This window comes from Phyllostomus discolor, chromosome 7, assembly GCF_004126475.2.
Source record: "Phyllostomus discolor isolate MPI-MPIP mPhyDis1 chromosome 7, mPhyDis1.pri.v3, whole genome shotgun sequence".
In the NCBI taxonomy this organism is placed as follows: domain Eukaryota; kingdom Metazoa; phylum Chordata; class Mammalia; order Chiroptera; family Phyllostomidae; genus Phyllostomus; species Phyllostomus discolor.
In genome coordinates, this window is record NC_040909.2 from 74,539,211 (window position 1) to 74,558,298 (window position 19,088).

At 35.4% G+C, this 19,088-nt stretch overlaps 1 protein-coding gene across 2 annotated transcripts in view; it reads left to right on the plus strand.

Moving 5' to 3' along the window:
* TERF1 (telomeric repeat binding factor 1) overlaps positions 1-19,088 on the plus strand; it is a 43,629-nt gene that overhangs the window by 22,551 nt on the left and 1,990 nt on the right. For both annotated transcript variants that reach the window (XM_028518241.2, XM_036031023.1), the window contains 2 exons: positions 408-499; positions 4,245-4,345. In XM_028518241.2, the coding sequence (XP_028374042.1) occupies positions 408-499; positions 4,245-4,345 (193 nt within the window). The remainder of the gene's footprint in view (positions 1-407; positions 500-4,244; positions 4,346-19,088) is intronic.

The following is a 19,088-nucleotide window of genomic DNA, read 5'->3' on the forward strand; positions in this document are numbered from 1 at the left end:
CTTTTTTTATGAAGTTATAAAGATAATCAAGTAGTAGCTGCCATCGTATATAAAGGAATTTTTGGAATTTCTCTTTGGGGAAATAAACTTACAAGCCGTAGGAGAATGAAAATTAATGCTTTACACTCTGAAATTTTGTTTACTTGATCTGTTTAATTGGAAAACCAAAAGAATCTTGATTTCTCAGTAGATGAGATGGAGAAAATAAGTGATGGGAGAAAGGGAAGTCTGATAACATAAAATCTAAAAGGACATAGGTTAAGATGGAACACTAAGCCAGGAGAGCATGAAAGGAAACAGGTTAAAGTACAAGAATATCCAAAACCAAAGGAGACAAATCACCTCCCTTTTTCCATAGCTTTTCTAGTCTTTATGGAACTAATCACAAGCTTTGATGTTTCATTTAGGTCTCACAAGAATCTCTTCTTATCTAACTCACAACATGGTTGCCACCCACAAGAATCTAATGAGGAAGAAGAAAGAGAAGAAACTCTTAAAAGTGAGTACTCGTATTACTGTTTTAAAAGTGGAAAATTGAGGTGTTCTCAAAGCAAGCCAGTCCTTGACTTCATCACCACAACACACACACACACACACACACACACACACTTCAGAACATTGAAGCACAAAGATTAAATGTCATGACTAGACAGAGTTAATTAGGTGGTAGCTAAGTTAGAAAGTTAGGTACTCTGACTACCCAGCCTAGAGAACTTTTTAAAAAAAATATATTTTATTGATTATGCTATTACAGTTGTCCCATTTTCCCCCTTTTATTCCCCTCCGCCCTGCACGCGCCCCCCACCACCACCACATTCCCCCTCTTTAGCTCATGTCCATGGATCATACATATAAGTTCTTTGGTTTCTATATTTCCTATACTATTCTTAACCTCCCCCTGTCTATTTTCTACCTACCATTTATGCTACTTATTCTCTGTATCTTTTCCCTCCTCTCTCCCCCTCCCACTCCCCTGTTGATAACCTTCCATGTGACCTCCATTTCTGTGGGTCTGTTTGCTTAGTTTGTTTTTGTTTTTGTTTTAAGTGTGGTTAATAACTGTGAGTTTGCTGTCATTTTACTGTTCTTATTTTTTATCTTCTTTTTCTTAGATAAATCCCTTTAACATTTCATATAATAATGGCTTGGTGATGATGAACTCTTTTAACTTGACCTTGTTTAAGAAGCACTTTATCTGCCCTCCCATTCTAAATGAAAGTTTGCTGGATAGAGCAATCTTGGATGTAGGTCCTTGCCTTTCATGACTTGGAATACTTCTTTCCAGCCCCGTGCCTATAAGGTTTCTTTTGAGAAATCAGCTGACAGTCTTATGGGAACTCCTTTGTAGGTAACTGTCTCCTTTTCTCTTGCTGCTTCTAAGATTCTGTCCTTATTTTTAATCTTGAGAAATGTAATTATGATGTGCCTTGGTGTGTTTCTTCTTGGGTCCAACTTCTTTGGGACTCTCTGAGCTTCCTGGATGCCCTGAAAGTCTATTTCCTTTGCCAGATTGGGGAAGTTCTCTTTCATTGTTTGTTCAAATAAGTTTTCAATTTGTTGCTCTTCCTCTTCTCCTTCTGGTACCCCTATAATTTGGGTGTTAGAACATTTAAAGATGTCCTGGAGGTTCCTAAGCCTCTCCTCACTTTTTTGAATCCTTGCTTCTTCATTCTTTTCTGATTGGATGTTTCTTTCTTCCACCTGGTCCACTCCATTGATTTCAGTCCCAGTTTTCTTCCCATCACTATTAGTTCCTCGTACATTTTCCTTTATTTCACTTAGCATGGCCTTCATTTTTTTCATCTAATTTGTGACCAAATTCAACCAGTTCTGTGAGCATCCTGATTACTAGTGTTTTGAATTTTACATCTGATAGGTTGGCTATCTCTTCGTCACTTAGTTATATGTTTTCTAGAGCTTTGATAACCTAGAATACTTTTGCTGTGATGGTACACTGCTTTTCTATTTAAATTTTATGTAGCAATTTGAAATAGTTACTTATCTAAAACATAAACACAGTTGGTTCTTGTTATTCACAGTAGTTATGTTCTAGGAAGCCTCCACGAACACTGAATTAGTGAATACTGAGACATCATGGGACAGTATAGGGATTTGTTTCTTGGAGCCTCTTGGTCATCCATTTTTGTCAACTGATCAATATATAACCTTGTTTTATGTGTTTCTGTTAAAAGATACCTTATTTAATATATATTTATGTTCATTAACATTGAACTCATGGCCAACAACATTATAATGAAAATTAACTGCATATAGAAGCTAGCCATCCTCCTCATTGCATTCAGAATTTAGTATCCTTATTAAAGGCATTGTTGAATTGATTTAAGAAAAAAGCAGCAATAGCCATGCCTGAAGGAAGCCTATCTAACATATTCTCTGTAAGGAATACTAGATAGCATTTCTGTAATACACTTGGGCCTTTTTAAAATTACCAATAAAAAGAACAAAAATGTTGCACTAAATAGACTATTAAAAGGACAGTTTATAGCACGAGAGCCAAATAAGAAGGCAGAACTTCACCTTGTGTAACTTCAGCTGGGAATGTGCATGTTGGGTACTCAAATTTTTTGCCACCCTGCACATGTCTATCTGCCGATAACCACAAAAGCACTATGAGGATTGCCTTTTGAGTTACAGATTTTAATAGGTAGGTGAATTTGCAGGTGTAGAATCCATGAATGATTAGAATTGACTATATATAGAATCTAACCATCCTCCTCATTGCATTCAGAATTTATTATCCTTATTAAAGGCATTGCTAGATTGATTTAAGAAACAAGCAACAATAACCAAAAATAAATCTTAAAAAAAGGTGCATAATTTTTTGTCATAATTATTTTCGATTATAATTTGATTAAAAGTTCCTTCTTACCATGTATGCATTCAACCAATGTTTATTGAACTGACACCATATTCTAGATACTACACTCATGTAGGGATTTTAAAATCTTGTTGATCCAAACCTAAATACACTGATCAATATAAAAATCATAGATGTACCAGCTTGATGCCAGGCACATAGCAGCCCTGCAGTAAATATTAATTGAACACATTTATTATTCATAGTTGGTAGCTGATGACTTAGCCACTATTAGCTAATACTTGTAAATTACAGCTCAAAAATATTTACACCCATAGATATCATCCTCATTTTATATTTTATTTTTTTAATTTTATTTTAATTGTTGTTCAAATACAGTTTTCTGTCTTTTACTACCATCCCAGCCCACCCCCCCGCCCCCAGCCTTCCCCATTTTAAAGACGGTAAAGTTAAACTCAGATATTTGCTTCATGTTGCTGGAGTTCCAAAGTTATTTTTCTACATCTATTGGTACAAAATGGCTAGGAATTATAATTCTAAACTAAAATAAATTTGTTCCTTTGACCTACTTCGTTGCCTATTTTACTAACCACAGAAACTGCTTGGTATCAGGAAATGAATAATCCTTGTACATTCACAAAAACTGGAAGGATTCTCTGGGCCCCTGATGGACTACCTCTCTTAACACATAGAGTTTTAGAGTGATAGTGTTAAATTCTAAAAACCCTGTTGAAATTTTTATTTAAAATTGCATTGTAGCAATAGATAATTTTGAGACAACTGACATAATTAAGTCTTTCTGTGGGTATTTCTCTATTTAGATTGTCTTCCATATATATTTTCTTATAACGTGTGTGTACAAATACACATATATATAGTAAAACGTTTTAAGTTACTATACATAGATAGATCTTGACTACTTTTGCTAGATTTATCCCTAAGAATGTTACATTTTTGTTATATTGTAAATATTATCTGTCTGTTGTTTTAATTAAATATTTTAACTATTTGTTGCTAATGTACAGAAATACTATTGAGTTTTGTTTATTGATCTAACAATCAAATAATTGTTTATTATCTAACCATCTTATTAAATTCTTCTTAATTCTATTTGTAGATTCTTTTAGTTTCTATATAAAAAATTCTCTTTCAATAATTATAGTTCTATTTCTTTTCACTTACAGATACACATATGTGTTGTCTTACTGAGCTCTGAATAAGAAAAAGGGAATGACTGTACCGTGCTGTTTTGAGATTTGCAGGGGGGAGAAAATTAAGCACATAGAATTCTTTTTCTTTAAAATAGCTAAAAAATAAGTAGGAATTTTGTGGTGATCTTAAAAATATAATTCCTCTTTTTCTTTTAATGTAAAACAATTTTTGATGGCAGTATTCCTACTTTTAGGTAGAAGAAAGACAGAGAGAAACAGACAAGCAACCAAAAGAATGAGTGTTTTAAACAATCAGCCAGAAACTTCTAAAAATCATCGCTCTAGGAAAAAACAGGTATTTGTTTATTATCTTAAAATGATACTTGATGGACAGTAAAGTCATAACTTGAATAATTATAAGTATTTCACATTATTTTTCTTCAACCCTAAAAAAATCTTAAGTATAAAAATATTTCTTCTGGGCTATCTTTTATTTTGCCGTCTTAGATTGACCAATCTGCCCATTAAAAGTTTCAAGAAAATACTTCACCCACATTGTTAAAATAGTCTTTTCTTAAAAAGTGTTTATTTTTTTAAAAGATTTTATTTATTTATTTTTAGAGAGAAGGGAAGGAAGGGAGAGGGAGAAACAGAGGGAGAGAAGCACTGATGTGTGAAACATCAGTCATTTGCCTCTCACATGCCCCTAACTGGAGACCTGGCCCACAACCCAGGCATGTGCCCTGACAGGGAATCGAACCGGTAACTTTTAGGTTTGCAGTGTGGCACTCAATCCACTGAGCCACACCAGCCAGGGCTAAAATAGTCTGACATTGGGTATTGATAATGACATTTGTTTAAAATTATTGTGATACTATCATAAAGTCAGTTCATCGTATGTAAGTTGGGTCTTAAATCCACATATATATCCTTTTATATTTATATTTGCCTAATAGAGGTCCAATTCAAATAAGGTTATTCTGTGCTTAAAAAAAAAGATACCATCTGGTATGGGATTTTTCTATTCAGAAAGTTAAGCTGGGTAACTTTTAAGACTGACTTCATTTATTTCTCTCTCAGTGAATATAGTCCTGTGCCATCTTGTCCAGTGTCTGAAACAATTGTTTCCTGTTTTTTATCTGGTTTGTAGTTGTTTACAGCAGGTGCATAAATCTGGTCCTTGTTCTGTCATGGTTGGAAGTAGAAAGTGACCTAGTACATTTTTCTTACTCTCTTATATTAAAAATGATTTAATTCTTTATAAGCTTTTTTAAAGATTATATTTATTTATTTTTACCAAGATGGGAGGGAGAAAGAGCTAAAGAAACATCAGTTTGTGAGAGAAACATCAATCAGCTGCCTTTTGCACTCCCGCAACTGGGGACTGGGTCCGCAACCCTGGCATGTACACTGACCAAGAACCGAACCAGCAACCTTTCACTTTGCAGGATGGCATTCAGACAACTGATCTGCGCCAGTCTGGCCACTTGATAAGCTTTTTGTAAATGGCTCACACTGAGATATTAGAGCCAAGGTCAAGTTCAAGGCTACTAGGAATATCTCCTGTGATTAAAGCTTTTGTTTAAGCCTTCCTTTTTCCCCCTAGTGAGCAAGCAAAAACTACTTTTACTTTGCTTGCTACACATATTGCTTATCTGTGTGATTCTTTATTTAACCTTATCACTTCTATTTTTGGAGCTATTTCAGATTGAGGGAGGCTCTTGCTGTTTTAGACCAGGGATTTAGGGTTTGCACCTCAATATGTGTTTCTTACTTTGGAACAGTGTACATCACAGGCTGTCTGAAATCTGTAAGCTGCAGTGTTTGTGTCCTGCTTCTTTGTATACCTTTTGTCAATTTCCACTGGTAATGTATCCTTTTCACCTATACTATGGTTCAGATCATAGGGGGTCTTCTGATTTTATCAGAGTTTAGGATTTTATTTCTCTCATTTTTGCTATTGGGTGAATTCCCAAAAGAGAATGGGGAATGGCTATAACCTTATGCCACCAATAGTTTTACATATTTTTTTCTTTGGTATTTTGCATTGCAAATATGATGTGCCATGGTTTCGATTTTTTTGGTATTTTACTTTGTATGCTCTGATCTTCCTGTACCTATTGTTGTCTGTCAATAACTTTGGAAAATTCAGGCCATTGTCACTTTAAATCTTTTTTCTGTGCTTTATCTCTTTTTCTGGTGTTCCATTATGTGTGTGTGACATCTTTTATAATTGTCCCACAGTTAATGACTATTCATTTTTGTCTGTTCTTTGCTTTTCTTTCTTTTTTTTAAATGGTATTTTTGATGCATTGCTGTATTTTGTCTATATTTTGTCTAATATTTTGTTGAGGACATTTGTGTCTATATTGGCCTATAATTTTCTTTCTTTTTAGTGTCTTTACCTGGTTTTGGAATTAGGATAATGCTGGCCTCATAAAATAAGTTTGGGAGCCTTCCCGCCTCTTGAATATTTTGAAATAGATTGAGAAGGAGAGGTGTTAGTTCTCAGAATGTTTGGTAAAATTCCCCTGGGAATCCATCTAGTCCAGGGCTTTTGTTTGTAAGGAAGTTTTTGATTATTGCTTTTCAGTTTCACTAGATGTAATCTATCTATTCAGATTCTTTGATTCTTCCTGATTTAGTTTGGAAGATTGTATATTTGTAGGAATTTATTCATTTCGTCCAGGTTGTCCAGTTTTTTGGCATATAGTTGTTCATAATATTTTCTTATAATCCTTTATATTTCTTTGGTGTCAGTTGTTATTTCCCCTCTTTCATTTCTGATTGTATTTGGGTCCATGCTCTTTTTTCTTGATGAGTCTTTTCAAAGTTTTGTCAATCTTGTTTATCTTTTCAAAGAATTATCTCTTGGATTCCTTGATCTTTTTTGTATCTTTTTTTTTTTTTACCATTTCATTTATTTCTGCTCTGATCGTTATTATCTCCTTCCTTTCTACTGACTTTGGACTTTGTTTGTTGTTCTTTTTTAAGTTTCTTTAAATGTGAAGTTGGACTGTTTATTTGAGCTTTTTCTTGTTTGTTTGTTTTTTTTGAGATAGGCCTGTAATGCTATGAATTTCCATCTTACGATGGCTTTCCCAGTGTCCCACAGATTTTTGGATTGTTGTATCCTCATTTTCACTTGTTTCAAGGTATCTTCTGATGTCTTCCTTAATCTTCTTGTTGACCTATTCATTGTTTACATGTTATTTATCTTCCATGTCTTTGTGTGTTTATCAGTGTTCTTGTGATTAGATTTGTAGTTCCATAGCATTGTGGTGAGATGAAATACTTTATATGATTTCAATCTTCCTAAATTTACTGAGACTTGTGGTATGTCCTAACATGGCTATCCTAGAAAATGTTCCATGTGCACTTGAAAATTATGTATACTCTGATGCTTTAGGGTGAAATGCTCTGAAGATATCAAATGAAATCCATTTGATTTAGTGTGTCCTCTAAGGCTGCTGTCTCCTTGTTGATTTTCTGTCTGGGAGATCTATCCATTGAAGTCAGTGGGGTATTTAAATCCTTGACTATGAATATATTTCTGTCAATCTCTCCCTTTATGGCCATCAAGATTTGCTTCACATATTTAGTTGCTCCTATGTTGGGTATGTGAATGTTTGAACGGTTATATCCTCATGTTGGATCGTTCCCTTTATCATTATGTAGTATCCTTCTTTGTCTCTTACTATAGCCTTGGTTTTAAAGCCTATTTTGTCAGATATAAATACTGCTACCCCAGCTTTTTTTTTTTTCCATTTGCATGAAATATCTTTTCCATCCATTTACTTTTAGTCTGTGTGTGTGTATCTTTTGATCTGAGATGGGTCTGTTGGAGGCAGCATGTATATGGATCTTGTTTTCTTATCCATTCAGCTACCTTCTGTCTTTTGGCTGGAGCATTTAAGCCATTTACATTTAAGGTGATGATTGATAGGTACATATTTAGTGTCATGTTATTGTTAGACTTTTTCTGTTTTTCTTTTTCTTCTTTTTAAAGCATGCCCTTTAACATTTGTTACAGTACTAGTTTGGTGTTAACAAACTGCTTTAGCCTTTTCTTATCTGGGAAGCTCCTTATTTATCCTTTGATTTAAAATAATAGCCATGCTGGGTAAAGTAACCTTGATTTTAGGTCCTTGCTTTTCATCTCCTTGAATATTTCACGCCACTCCCTTCTGGCCTGAAATGTTTCTGTTGAGAAATCAGTTAACAGTCTAATGGGTGTTGCCTTGAATGTAACTTACTTATTTTTCTTTTGCAGCTTCTAGGATTCTCTCCTTGTCTTTAAACCTTGTCATTTTAATTATGATGTGTCTAAGTGTAGGCCTCTTTGGGTCCAACTTGTTTGGGACTCTGAGCTTCCAGACTTGTGTGGCTTTTTCCTTCACCAAATTAGGGAAGTTTTCGGTCATTATTTCTTCAAGTAGGTTCTTGATCCCTTGTTCACTTTCTTCTCCTTCTGATATTCCCATGATGTGGATGTTGTTACACTTCATGTTGTCCAAAATGGTTCTTAAGCAATCCTCATTGTTTTTAAAATTCTTTTTCCTTTTTGCTGCTCTACCTGGGTGTTTTTTTTCTGCCTTGTCTTCTAAATCACTAATTTGGTCCTCTGCTTCATCTGACCTACTGTTTTTTTCCCAGTGTATTATTTATTTCAGATACTGCATTCATTATTTCTGACTGGTCCTCTCATGTTTTTTCATGCTGTCGGAATATCCTTATAATCATTACTCTAAACTCTCTATTGTTACATTGTTTGCCTTCATTTTATCTAGCTCTTCTGGAGAATTATCTTGTTTTTTCCTGTGGCTGTCTGTTTCTTTGTCTTCCCATTTTGGCTGTTTCTTTGTATTTGTTTCTATGTATTAGGTAGATCTGCAAAGACTCTGGTGTAGGTCTTTTTCAGATGCTAGTTATGACTGGCCCTGGCCAATCTATTGGAGATATCAGCAATCCACAGCATGGGACTCTCTGCCAGGCCTGTTTGTGTGTAGAGAGTTCTTTGCTTTTCAATTTGAGAAGTTTCTATGAACATATCTTAAAGCTCACTGATTCTTTCTTCATCCTGTCTAGTCTGCTGATTAACCCATCAGAGGCATTCTTCATTTCTGTTACCGGGTTGTTGATTTCTAGCATTTCCTTTGAATCATTCTTAGGGATTATATCTCTGCTTACATTTATCTATCTGTTTTTATGTTGTCCACTTGAGCCTTGGCATATTAATCATAGTTATGTTAAATTCTTACTCTGATAATTCCAAAATCTTTGCCATACCTGAGCCTGATGCTATGCCCCTTCAGACTGTGTTTTTCACCTTTTAATGTTCCCTATCATTTTTTGTTAATAGCTGGGCATAATTTGTCAGATAATAGGAACTGAGGTAAATTGGCTTTCAGTGTGAGGTTTTATATTCATCTGGTGAGAAATTACGTTTTATTTACTGTTTTCATAAGTGTATGTGGCAGGAACTAAAATATACTTTTTTTAGTTCCTGTGCTGTCTTCAGGTTTCCCTAAAGACTCCTTCTTAGTAAAAGTCTGAGGCAGCTCTTCCAGCTGAGGCAGTTGTTATTCAAAAGCCCAAATAATGTGGTGGTATGATGGGGGAGGGAGAAAGCAAGCCTTCTCCAGTTGTGTGATTGTCTCATTCCTTTTGTAAGCCTGAGTCCTAGGCTAAGACCTTCATATTAACCTCAGCTTTTATTTCCCCCTCTTGGTGAAATGGAAAACTAGAGGAGGCTGAAATTGAGTGTTTTCCTTTTCCTACATGGAAAGCTAGGGAGAACTGGTGTTGGGTATTCCCACAAATCAGTTAGGCATTGGCAAAATTCGTTCTCTTGAGGACAAGCTTTTGTTAGTAAGAACAGAATGCCCTGGATGTATTTCAGAATGTCTGCTTTTTCCCCTCCCCCTGCTATAAGCAAGAAGAGATTTTTTCCCCGTTCATCCTGATAATCTGGTGAGGGTAAAACTCACAAAAGTTTGTTGGCCCCATGAAGATTGGAACCTGGAGTTTTTTAATTCAAGCATGTCCACAGTGAGTCTCCATCTATTCATCCATCACAGTTAAATGTTTCCACCAGTACTGGCTCCAGCCATGAGGTTCTGTATTTACTTTTCTGTTTTTCTAGTTTTCAAGGCAATAGTTTGTTTGCCTTGTGATGTTAATTCTCTGAAGAATCTAAGAAGAGTTGTTACCTTTATTCTGTTTTTTTTTCTTATTTTGAGGACTAGAGTAATATTTCGTACCTCTTTACACAGTGATCCAAACAAAAACTGGATTTCTGCCTCGTACTGATTTTTAAGAACTTTTTGTGTTTTTATTTTGCTTTAAACTTTATTTTTTTAATTATAGTGTACATTCAATATTATTTTGCATTATCTAACTCATACTTTTAATTGATCTTTCCCTATAGTTCTTCTGGCAACAGTTCCAAATGGAATTGTAGGTGTTGTTTATAGATATATTTGACAAAAGTTTATTACTTTCTTTGTAGTCAAAACAATATGTGGTATATCAACTATATAATTTAAGGAAGACAATATAGGTGATATTGTCTGTCACTATTTTACTACGCCAAAATAAAAATGCTCTGGATATAACTACTGTCTGGTTTTACTTTTAGCTTTAAACTATTGGCTTTTATCAGGAGACGGCTTATTTCAGATGAGTGACAGATTTTATCTTATTTTGTGTTGAGATTTTGGTTCTTTAAAAGTTTTTATTGCTGTAGTCTGTGCCTGATTGGAGAGTTTCTACTTGCTGCACTTGTCTGTTAAACAGACAAAAGATGTATCTGCTTGCCTCGTCACAATTTAAAAAGAGATGCCCTGGCCCAAGGTCGCAGTTGATTGGAGTGTTGTCCCATGTACCAAAAGGTTGTGGGTTTGATCCCTGGTCAGGGCACTTACGTAGGTTGTGGGTTTGCTTTTGTGAGTCTTGGTCTGGGTGCATACAAACGCAACCAGTCACTGCTTCTCTTGCATTGATGTTTCTCTCTCCCTTCTTCTCTCTCTCTCTTAAGAAGTAAATGAAAAAATGTCCTGAGGTGAGGATAAAAAAATAAAATAAACACAAGAAAAATCAATAAACCTATCCTTGGATGAGGATCTTTTTAAAAAGAGCCTTCCTTTCATAAATTTATTAAAGAAGTAAATTCCTTTCACAACAAAAACTTTTTTCCATAATAGTATATAATGGGAATTATTATAAATACTGAAAAGTATAAATAGATTGAGCAAGACTAATGAAATTGAAACAATGAACAAAAACCTACCAAAAAGTATAAATCCAGGACCAGATGGTTTCACTAGTGAATTTTGCGAAACATTTAAAGAAGATTTAATATCTATACTTTTCAAGCTATTCCTAAATTTGAAGAAGAAGCAGTACTTCCTAACTCTTTTTATGAGGCCAACAAAACCTGGCAAGAATAACACAAAATTAGAAAATTACTGACCAGTATCTCTAATGAATAAAAATGTGAAATTCCTAACTACTAGCAAATCAAATACAATAGATTTTTTTTAAATACATCTTGATCAAATGGGGTTCACTCCAGAGCCACCAGGATGGTTCAACATACACAAATTGATCCATGTGACATACCACATCAACAAAGTGAAAGATAAAATCCTATGATTATATCAATAGATGCAGAAAAAGCATTTGACAAGCTCTAACATCCATTTGCTATTAAAACAATAAAAGAGATATAGATGGAAAGTAGTTCAACATGATAAAGTCCAAGTATAACAGATCCTCAGCCAATATACTAACTGGTAAAAAACTGAAAGCTTTTCCTCCAAGATGAGGAACAAGACAAGGATATCAACTCTTGCTACTATTATTTAAGAGAAAGAAATGAAAGACATCTAAATGAAACACACCTAAAAACACAAGAGGTAAAATTATCACATTTTGCAAATGACATGATTCTTTATATAGAAAGCCCTAAGGACCACCAAAAAACTATTAGAAACAATGAACAATTACAGTGAAGTTATAGGATACAAAATCAATGTACAAAAATTCATTATGTTCCTGTATACTCACAATGAAATTTCAAAAAAAAATGAAAAACGATTCCTTTTGTGATTGCAAATAAAAGGAATAAAATGCTTAGGAATAAACTTAACAAACGTGAAGGATCTATACCCTGAAAACTACAGGACATTATTAAAAGAAATTGAAGACAATACACCAAAAAATAGAAAGTTATTTCATGTTCATGGATTTGAAGAATCAACATGGTTCAGATGGCCATATTACCCAAAGCAATATACAGATTTAATGTAATCTCCATCAAAATTTCAGTAACATTTTTAAAAGAATAGAATAAAAAACCTACCAGATTTACATGTAACCACAAAAGACCCTGAATACCCAAAGCAATCCTCAGGTTTAAAAAAAGAGGTATCGCAATTATACTACATAGCAACAATAATCAAATAGCATGGCATTGACAGAAAAACATACAGACCATGGGAATAGAATTGAAAGCTCAGAAATAAACAACATATATGTGGGCAAAAAATTTCAACAAAGGTGACAAAATACACAATGGAGAAAAGAAAGACTCTTCAATAAATGACGCTAGGAAATTGGAAAGCCACATGCAAAAAATAAAACTAGACTTCTGTTTTCACCATACACAAAAATTAACTCAAAATGGGTTAAAGACCTAAAATTAAAACCTGAAACAATGAAATATGTAAAAGAAAACATAGGTACTAAATTTATGGATCTTAGTCTTAATGATTTTTATGAATTTGACCCCAAAGGCAAGGAAAATAAAAGCAGTGGAAAATATGAATAGATGAATAAATGAATGAATGGGTCTATATAAAACTAAAAGCTTCTGCAGAGCACAAGATACCATCAACAAAAAAAAAAGGCAGCCAACCAAATGGAAGGAGATATTTGTAAACAGTACCTTTGATAAAGGCTTAATATCCAAAATACATAAACTCATACAACTCAACAACAACAAATTAACCCAACTAAAAAATTAGGCGGAGAACCTGAATAGACACTTCTCCCAAGAAGACATACAAATGGCCAACAGATACATGAAAAGATGCTCAATTTTACTAGCTATTAGGGAAGTGCAAGTCGAAACCACAACAAGATGCTATTTCACATCTGTTAGAATGGCTGTTATCAACAAGACAAGAAATAACAGTTATGGGAGAGGTTAAAAAGGAGGGTAAAAAGGACCCTCATTCACTGCTGGTAGAAATGTGTATTGGTACAGCCACTGTGGAAAACAGTATGGAGGTTCCTCAAAAAAATTAATAAGAGTAGAGTTGTTATATGACCCAGCAACCCATCTTCTGAGTATCAACCCTATAAATTTGAAAACATTTGTAAAGATGTACCCCTTTGTTCCCTGCATCATTGTCACAGTGCCCCAACATATAAAAACACAGACTTAGTCTTTAACAGATGATTGGCTATAGAAGATGTAGTAGATATATGTGATGGAATATTATTCAGCTGTGAAAAAAGATGAAAATACAGCCATTTGTGACTACATCGATGGATCTTGAGAATATACAAAGCAAAATAAGACAGAAAAATACGATTTCATAGGATGTGAAACTGAAAGCAGCAAATGAATAAACAAAACAAACAACAACTCAAACTACAATAAATCCCAGTATGGTGGTTACCAGAGGAGAATGAGGAGTAGAGCGAGGTAGTAAAGGGTAAAATGGGGTCAAGTATATGGTGATGGAAGGAGACTTGACTTCGAATGGTGAACACATAATGCAATATACAGATGATGTATTATATTAAAGAATTGTAAACTTGAAACCTATATAATTTTATTAACTAATGGCACCCAAATAATTTCAAAAACACAAAAATATGTACTTTATATAAATTTTTTAGCTTTAGGAAAGAAAAAAGATTGATGCGTTTTAATTTGTTATATGCTCTTTGTATTTTGGGTGGCTATAGGCATGACCAGGGTTGTTAGGATTTTTTAATTGATTTTACTTGAAAGGATTGAAAGGATTCAATTTTTGTTTAGGTCCTGAAATATTTCATCTTAAACTCTTTGATAACTATGTGTCATTATAAATACAATATAGTGCAGTAAGTTAAATACGTAAAATGAAAAAATGAAGTTTTAAGAAAAGAATAGATTTGTGAAATATTACTGCTCCTATATTTTCTTCTTGACCTGATACTGAGGAACAAGTTGTGTGACTCATTCAACTCCATCTATAGAAAGGAGTTGGCCCCTTTAAGCTCTGAACTTTTTTTTTTTTTTTTTTAAGATTTTATTTATTTATTTTCAGAGAGGGAAGGGAGTGGGGGAGAGAGAGGGAAACATCAACGTGCAGTTGCTGGGGGTTATGGCCTGCAACCCAGGCATGTACCTTGGCTGGGAATCAAACCTGCAACACTTTGGTTCACAGCCCATGCTCAATCCACTGAGCTATGCCAGCCAGGGCTAAGCTCTGAACTTTTAAAGAGTATGGTTACTAGTTGCTAAATGATCACTTGTTCCATGTGATAGGCTTCAGCCTTCACCTTTAAATCATAGATGAAATTAAGCAAAGAGTATAAAAACATTCAGATCAGACAAAATAAGGCATAATCACAAAGAAACAATATATTAAATTAGAATTTCCCTTTTTTACTAGAAAAAAAATAAGTACTTAATGTTAACCTTTACTGACAAAATTATAACTTTATTCTAGGTCAGAGGTTGGCAGACTTTTCCTATGAAGAGCCGGGCAGTGAATATTTCAGACCTTGTGCAGTTTCTGTCACATATTATTCTTTTTCTTTTTTAAAAGCAACTTTTTAACATGTAAAAACTTTTGTTAGCTCCCAGGTTATACAAACAGTGCAGGACTGGATTTGGCAATAGCTTGCCATCCTCTACCGTATGTGATCCACTGGAAAATACCACTTAAACTTGTTCCACTCAGAAACCTAAACAGGAGTCAAGCAGGGAATATTAGTTATTTCTTGAGAGAAATAGGTGTTGCTATTATATCAGATATCATCTTCGATCTCTATTGCAAGTAATATAGCTCAGATTAAAACAAGAAAACAGCCCTGGCTGGTGTGGCTCAGTGGATTGAGCACCCACCTGCGAACCGAAAGGTCTCCAATTTGATTCTCAGTCAGGACACATGCCTGGGTGGTGGGCCAGGTCCCGAGTTGAGGTCATATGAGAGGCAACCAGTCAATATATCTCTCACACAGTGATATTACTCTTCCTTCCTTATACCCACAGGTAGAATTCCTGGATAATGTGGTGATTTTATTTTAATTTTTGAGAAATCAACATACTATTTTCTATAGCAACCATACAACTTTGTGTTCCTACCAGTAGTGCATAAGATTCCAATTTTTCCATATCCTCACCAACATTTATTATACTCTGGGTTCTGTGGGTTTTGTTTTTGTTTCTGTTTTGTTTTGGTTTTTTGATAGTAGATATCCTAACAGGTGTGAGTGAGGTGCTATCTTCTTATACTTTTGGATTGTATTTCCCTGATGATTAGTGTTCTGGAGCATCTTGTAATATGCTTATTGACCATTTGTATATCTTTATTGGAGAATGTCTATTCAAGTGCTTTTGCTCAGTTTTTTAAAAAAGTTTATTTGCTCATTTTAGTGAGCCATATACAGCATAAATTTTATCTTCTTAACTATTTTTAAGTGTATCGTTCAGTGGCATTAAGTACTTTCACATTGTTCTTCAGTCACTCTCTAGAACTTCCATCTTGCAAAACTGGGACTCTGTGCCCATTAAACAACTACCCATTTGAGGTTTTTTCTTGTTGTTGTTGTTGTTGTTGTTCAAGTACAGTTGTCTCCATTTTCCCCACACCACTCCCCCCCCACCCCGTCCATCCCCATCTCCCGTCCTTTCTCTTAACCTCCTTGGCTTTGTCCATGTGTCATTTACACATGTTCCTTGATGACTCTTCCCATTTCTCCCCCATTTACTCCCTCCTCCTCCCTCCCCTCTGGTTACTGTCAATTTCTTCTATATTTGAATGTCGGGTTATATTTTGCTTATTTGTTTTGTTGATTAGGTTCCACTTACAGGTTAGATCATATGGTATTTGTCTTTCTCCATCTGACTTATTTCACTTAGCATAATGCCCTCTGGTTCCATCCATACTGTTGCAAATGGTAGAAGCTCCTTCTTTCTTTCTGCTGTGCACTTAGCTATTGTAAGTTGTGCTGCTATGGACATTAGGGTGCATACGTTCTTTGGATTGGTGTTTCAGGGTTCTTGGGATATAATTTTAGCAGTAGAATTGCCAGGTGAAAATGCAGTTCTATTTTTAGTTTTTTGAGGAAATTCCATACTGTTTTCCATAGTGACTGCACCAGTCTACATTCCCATAAGCAGTGCACTAGAGTTTCCTTTTCCCCACAACCTCACCAGCACTTATTACTTGTTGATTTGTTTATGATGGCCATTCTGACAGGCGTGAAGTGGTATCTCATTGTGACTTTAATTTGCATTTATCTGACGGTTAGTGATGCTGAGCATCCTTTCTTATGTCTCTGGGCCCTCTGTATGTCCTCCTTGGAGAAGTATCTGTTCAGGTCCTTTGCCCATATTTTAATTGGATTGTTTTTCTTCCTGGAATGGAGTTGTGTGAGTTCTCCATATATTTTGGAGATCAAACCCTTGTCCCAAAGCAATTTATAGATTCAACACAATCTCTATTAAGATACAAATGACATATGTCATAACTGTCTAAACAAACATTTCAAAAATTTATATGGAACCATAAATAACCCCAAATAGTTGCAACAATTTTGAGAAAGAAGAACAGAGTAGGAGGGAATCACAATTGCTGACATCAAATTATATTACAAGGCCACAGTAATCAAAACAATCTAGTATTGGCATAAGAACAGACACATAGATCAATGGAACACAATAGAGAGCCCAGAAATAAACCCATGTCTCTGTGGTCAATTAGTATATGACAAAGGGGACAGAAGCATAAAATGGAGTAAAAATAGCCTCTTTAACAAATGGTGTTGGGAGAACTGGACAGCTACATGCAAAAAAATGAAACTCAGAGTTTGGGCCAAAATGGAGGCATAGGAAGAAACCATTCGCTTCCTCGCACAACCAAAGGAGGATAACGACCAATCTAAAATCAATGAACAACCAGAAGTGCTGGAAAATCAAACTTCATGGAACTCCGACAACCAAGGAATTAAAGAAACAGTCAGTCAGACCAACCAGACCAGTAAGACAGGCTCACAGAGAGAATCTGCAACAAGGCAGCAGACCATGCAGGCGGGCCTGGCTAAAGGGGAAACTGAGACTCAGAGCTGACTGTAGAATACAGTGGGAGTTGCTGCAGTGGGATAAACTCCCAGTCTCACACGAGGGTTTGCCGGAAAGTGGGGCTAAAGCTGAGCAGGTAAGCTGCACTGTTCCCTCTCTGGCCCCTTCCCCACTGACTGTGCCACAGTGTAGCAAGGAGAGTTGCCCTGCCCTGGTGAACAGCTAAGGCCCCGCCCCCTTGAACCTAACAGGTGCACGGAGACAGAAATAGGGCCCAAACGAAAGAATAGAGCAAAACTCCATAAAGAGGCTTAAGCGATGAGGAGATAGCCAACCTATCTGATGGAGAGTTCAAAGCCCTGGTAATCAGAATGCTCACAGAGCTGATTGAGCTTGGTCGAAAAATGAAAGAATAAATGAAGGATGCTCAAAGCGAACCTCAGGGAACCAACTGTGACAGGAAGGAAACCAGGACGCAAATCAATGATTTGAACCAAACATTCAACCAGAACAGAATGAAAAAACAAGAATTCAAAATTATTAAGAGAGGCTGATGAACCTCTGGGACAACTTTAAACATTCCAGTATCCTAATTATAGGGATGCCAGAAGGAGAAGAACAAGAACAAGAAGTTGAAAACTTATTTAAACAAATAACGAAGGAAAACTTCCCCAATCTGCCAAAGAAAATAGACTTCCAGGAAGACCAGGAAGCCCCAAAGAAGTTGGACCCAAAGAGGAACACAGCAAAGCACATCATCATCAAGATATCCAAGATTAAAAATAGTGAATCTTAAAACCAGCAAGAGTAAAGGAGAGAGTTACTACAAAGGAGTGCCCATAAGGCTATCAGCTGATTTCTCAAAAGAAACCTTGCAGGCAAGAAGGGGCTGGCAAGAAGTATACACTGTCATGAAAGGCAAGAACCTATACCCAAGGTTACTTTATCCAGCAAAGCTATCATTTAGAATGGAAGGGAAGATAAAGTGCTTCCCAGAAGAGGTCAAATTAAAGTAGTTCATCATCACCAAGCCATTATTATATGAAATGTTAAAGGGACATATCTAAGAAATTGAAGAAGATCGGAAACTCTGACTAGTAAAATGACAACAAACTTACAACTATCAACAAATGAACCTAAAAAAAAAAATTGAAAACAAAAATTAACCAAACAACTAGAACAGGAAGAGAACCAGAGAGATGGACATCACATGGAGCATTTTCAGTGGGGAATGGGAAGGGAGGAATGGGGAGGAAAGGTTCAGGGAAGAAGAAGTATAATCGGTAGGCAAAAAATAGACGGTAAAGGTAAAAAACGGTATAGGAAACAGAACTCAAAGAACTTACCTGTACAACCCATGGAGATGAACTAAGGGGGGGATGCTGGAGGGTTGGGGGGTACAGGGCAGAGGGGGATAAAGAGGAGAAAATTGGGAAAACTGTAATAGCATAATCAATAAAATATACTTTAAAAAATAAAGTGAAAGAGTAGGGTCACATTTGAAATGATTTAGGTTCAAGGCTTTCAATTCCAGAGACGGGAAGGCAGGGCACCATGGTAGGAGGGTTTGACAAGGGATAGCAAATGTGTTATAACTCTTGTCCTAGAATTTAACCTTAATTTGTGATGGCTTATTTATAAAGTGGGGATGTATCACTTCCCTTATACAATTATGAAAATTAAATTATATTGCTTATGTAAAATTATTCTTTGTGAAGTGAGTGGTAAATGAATTTGGCAAATTAAAAAAACAAACAAACTCAACCACCAACTTACACCATACACAAAAATA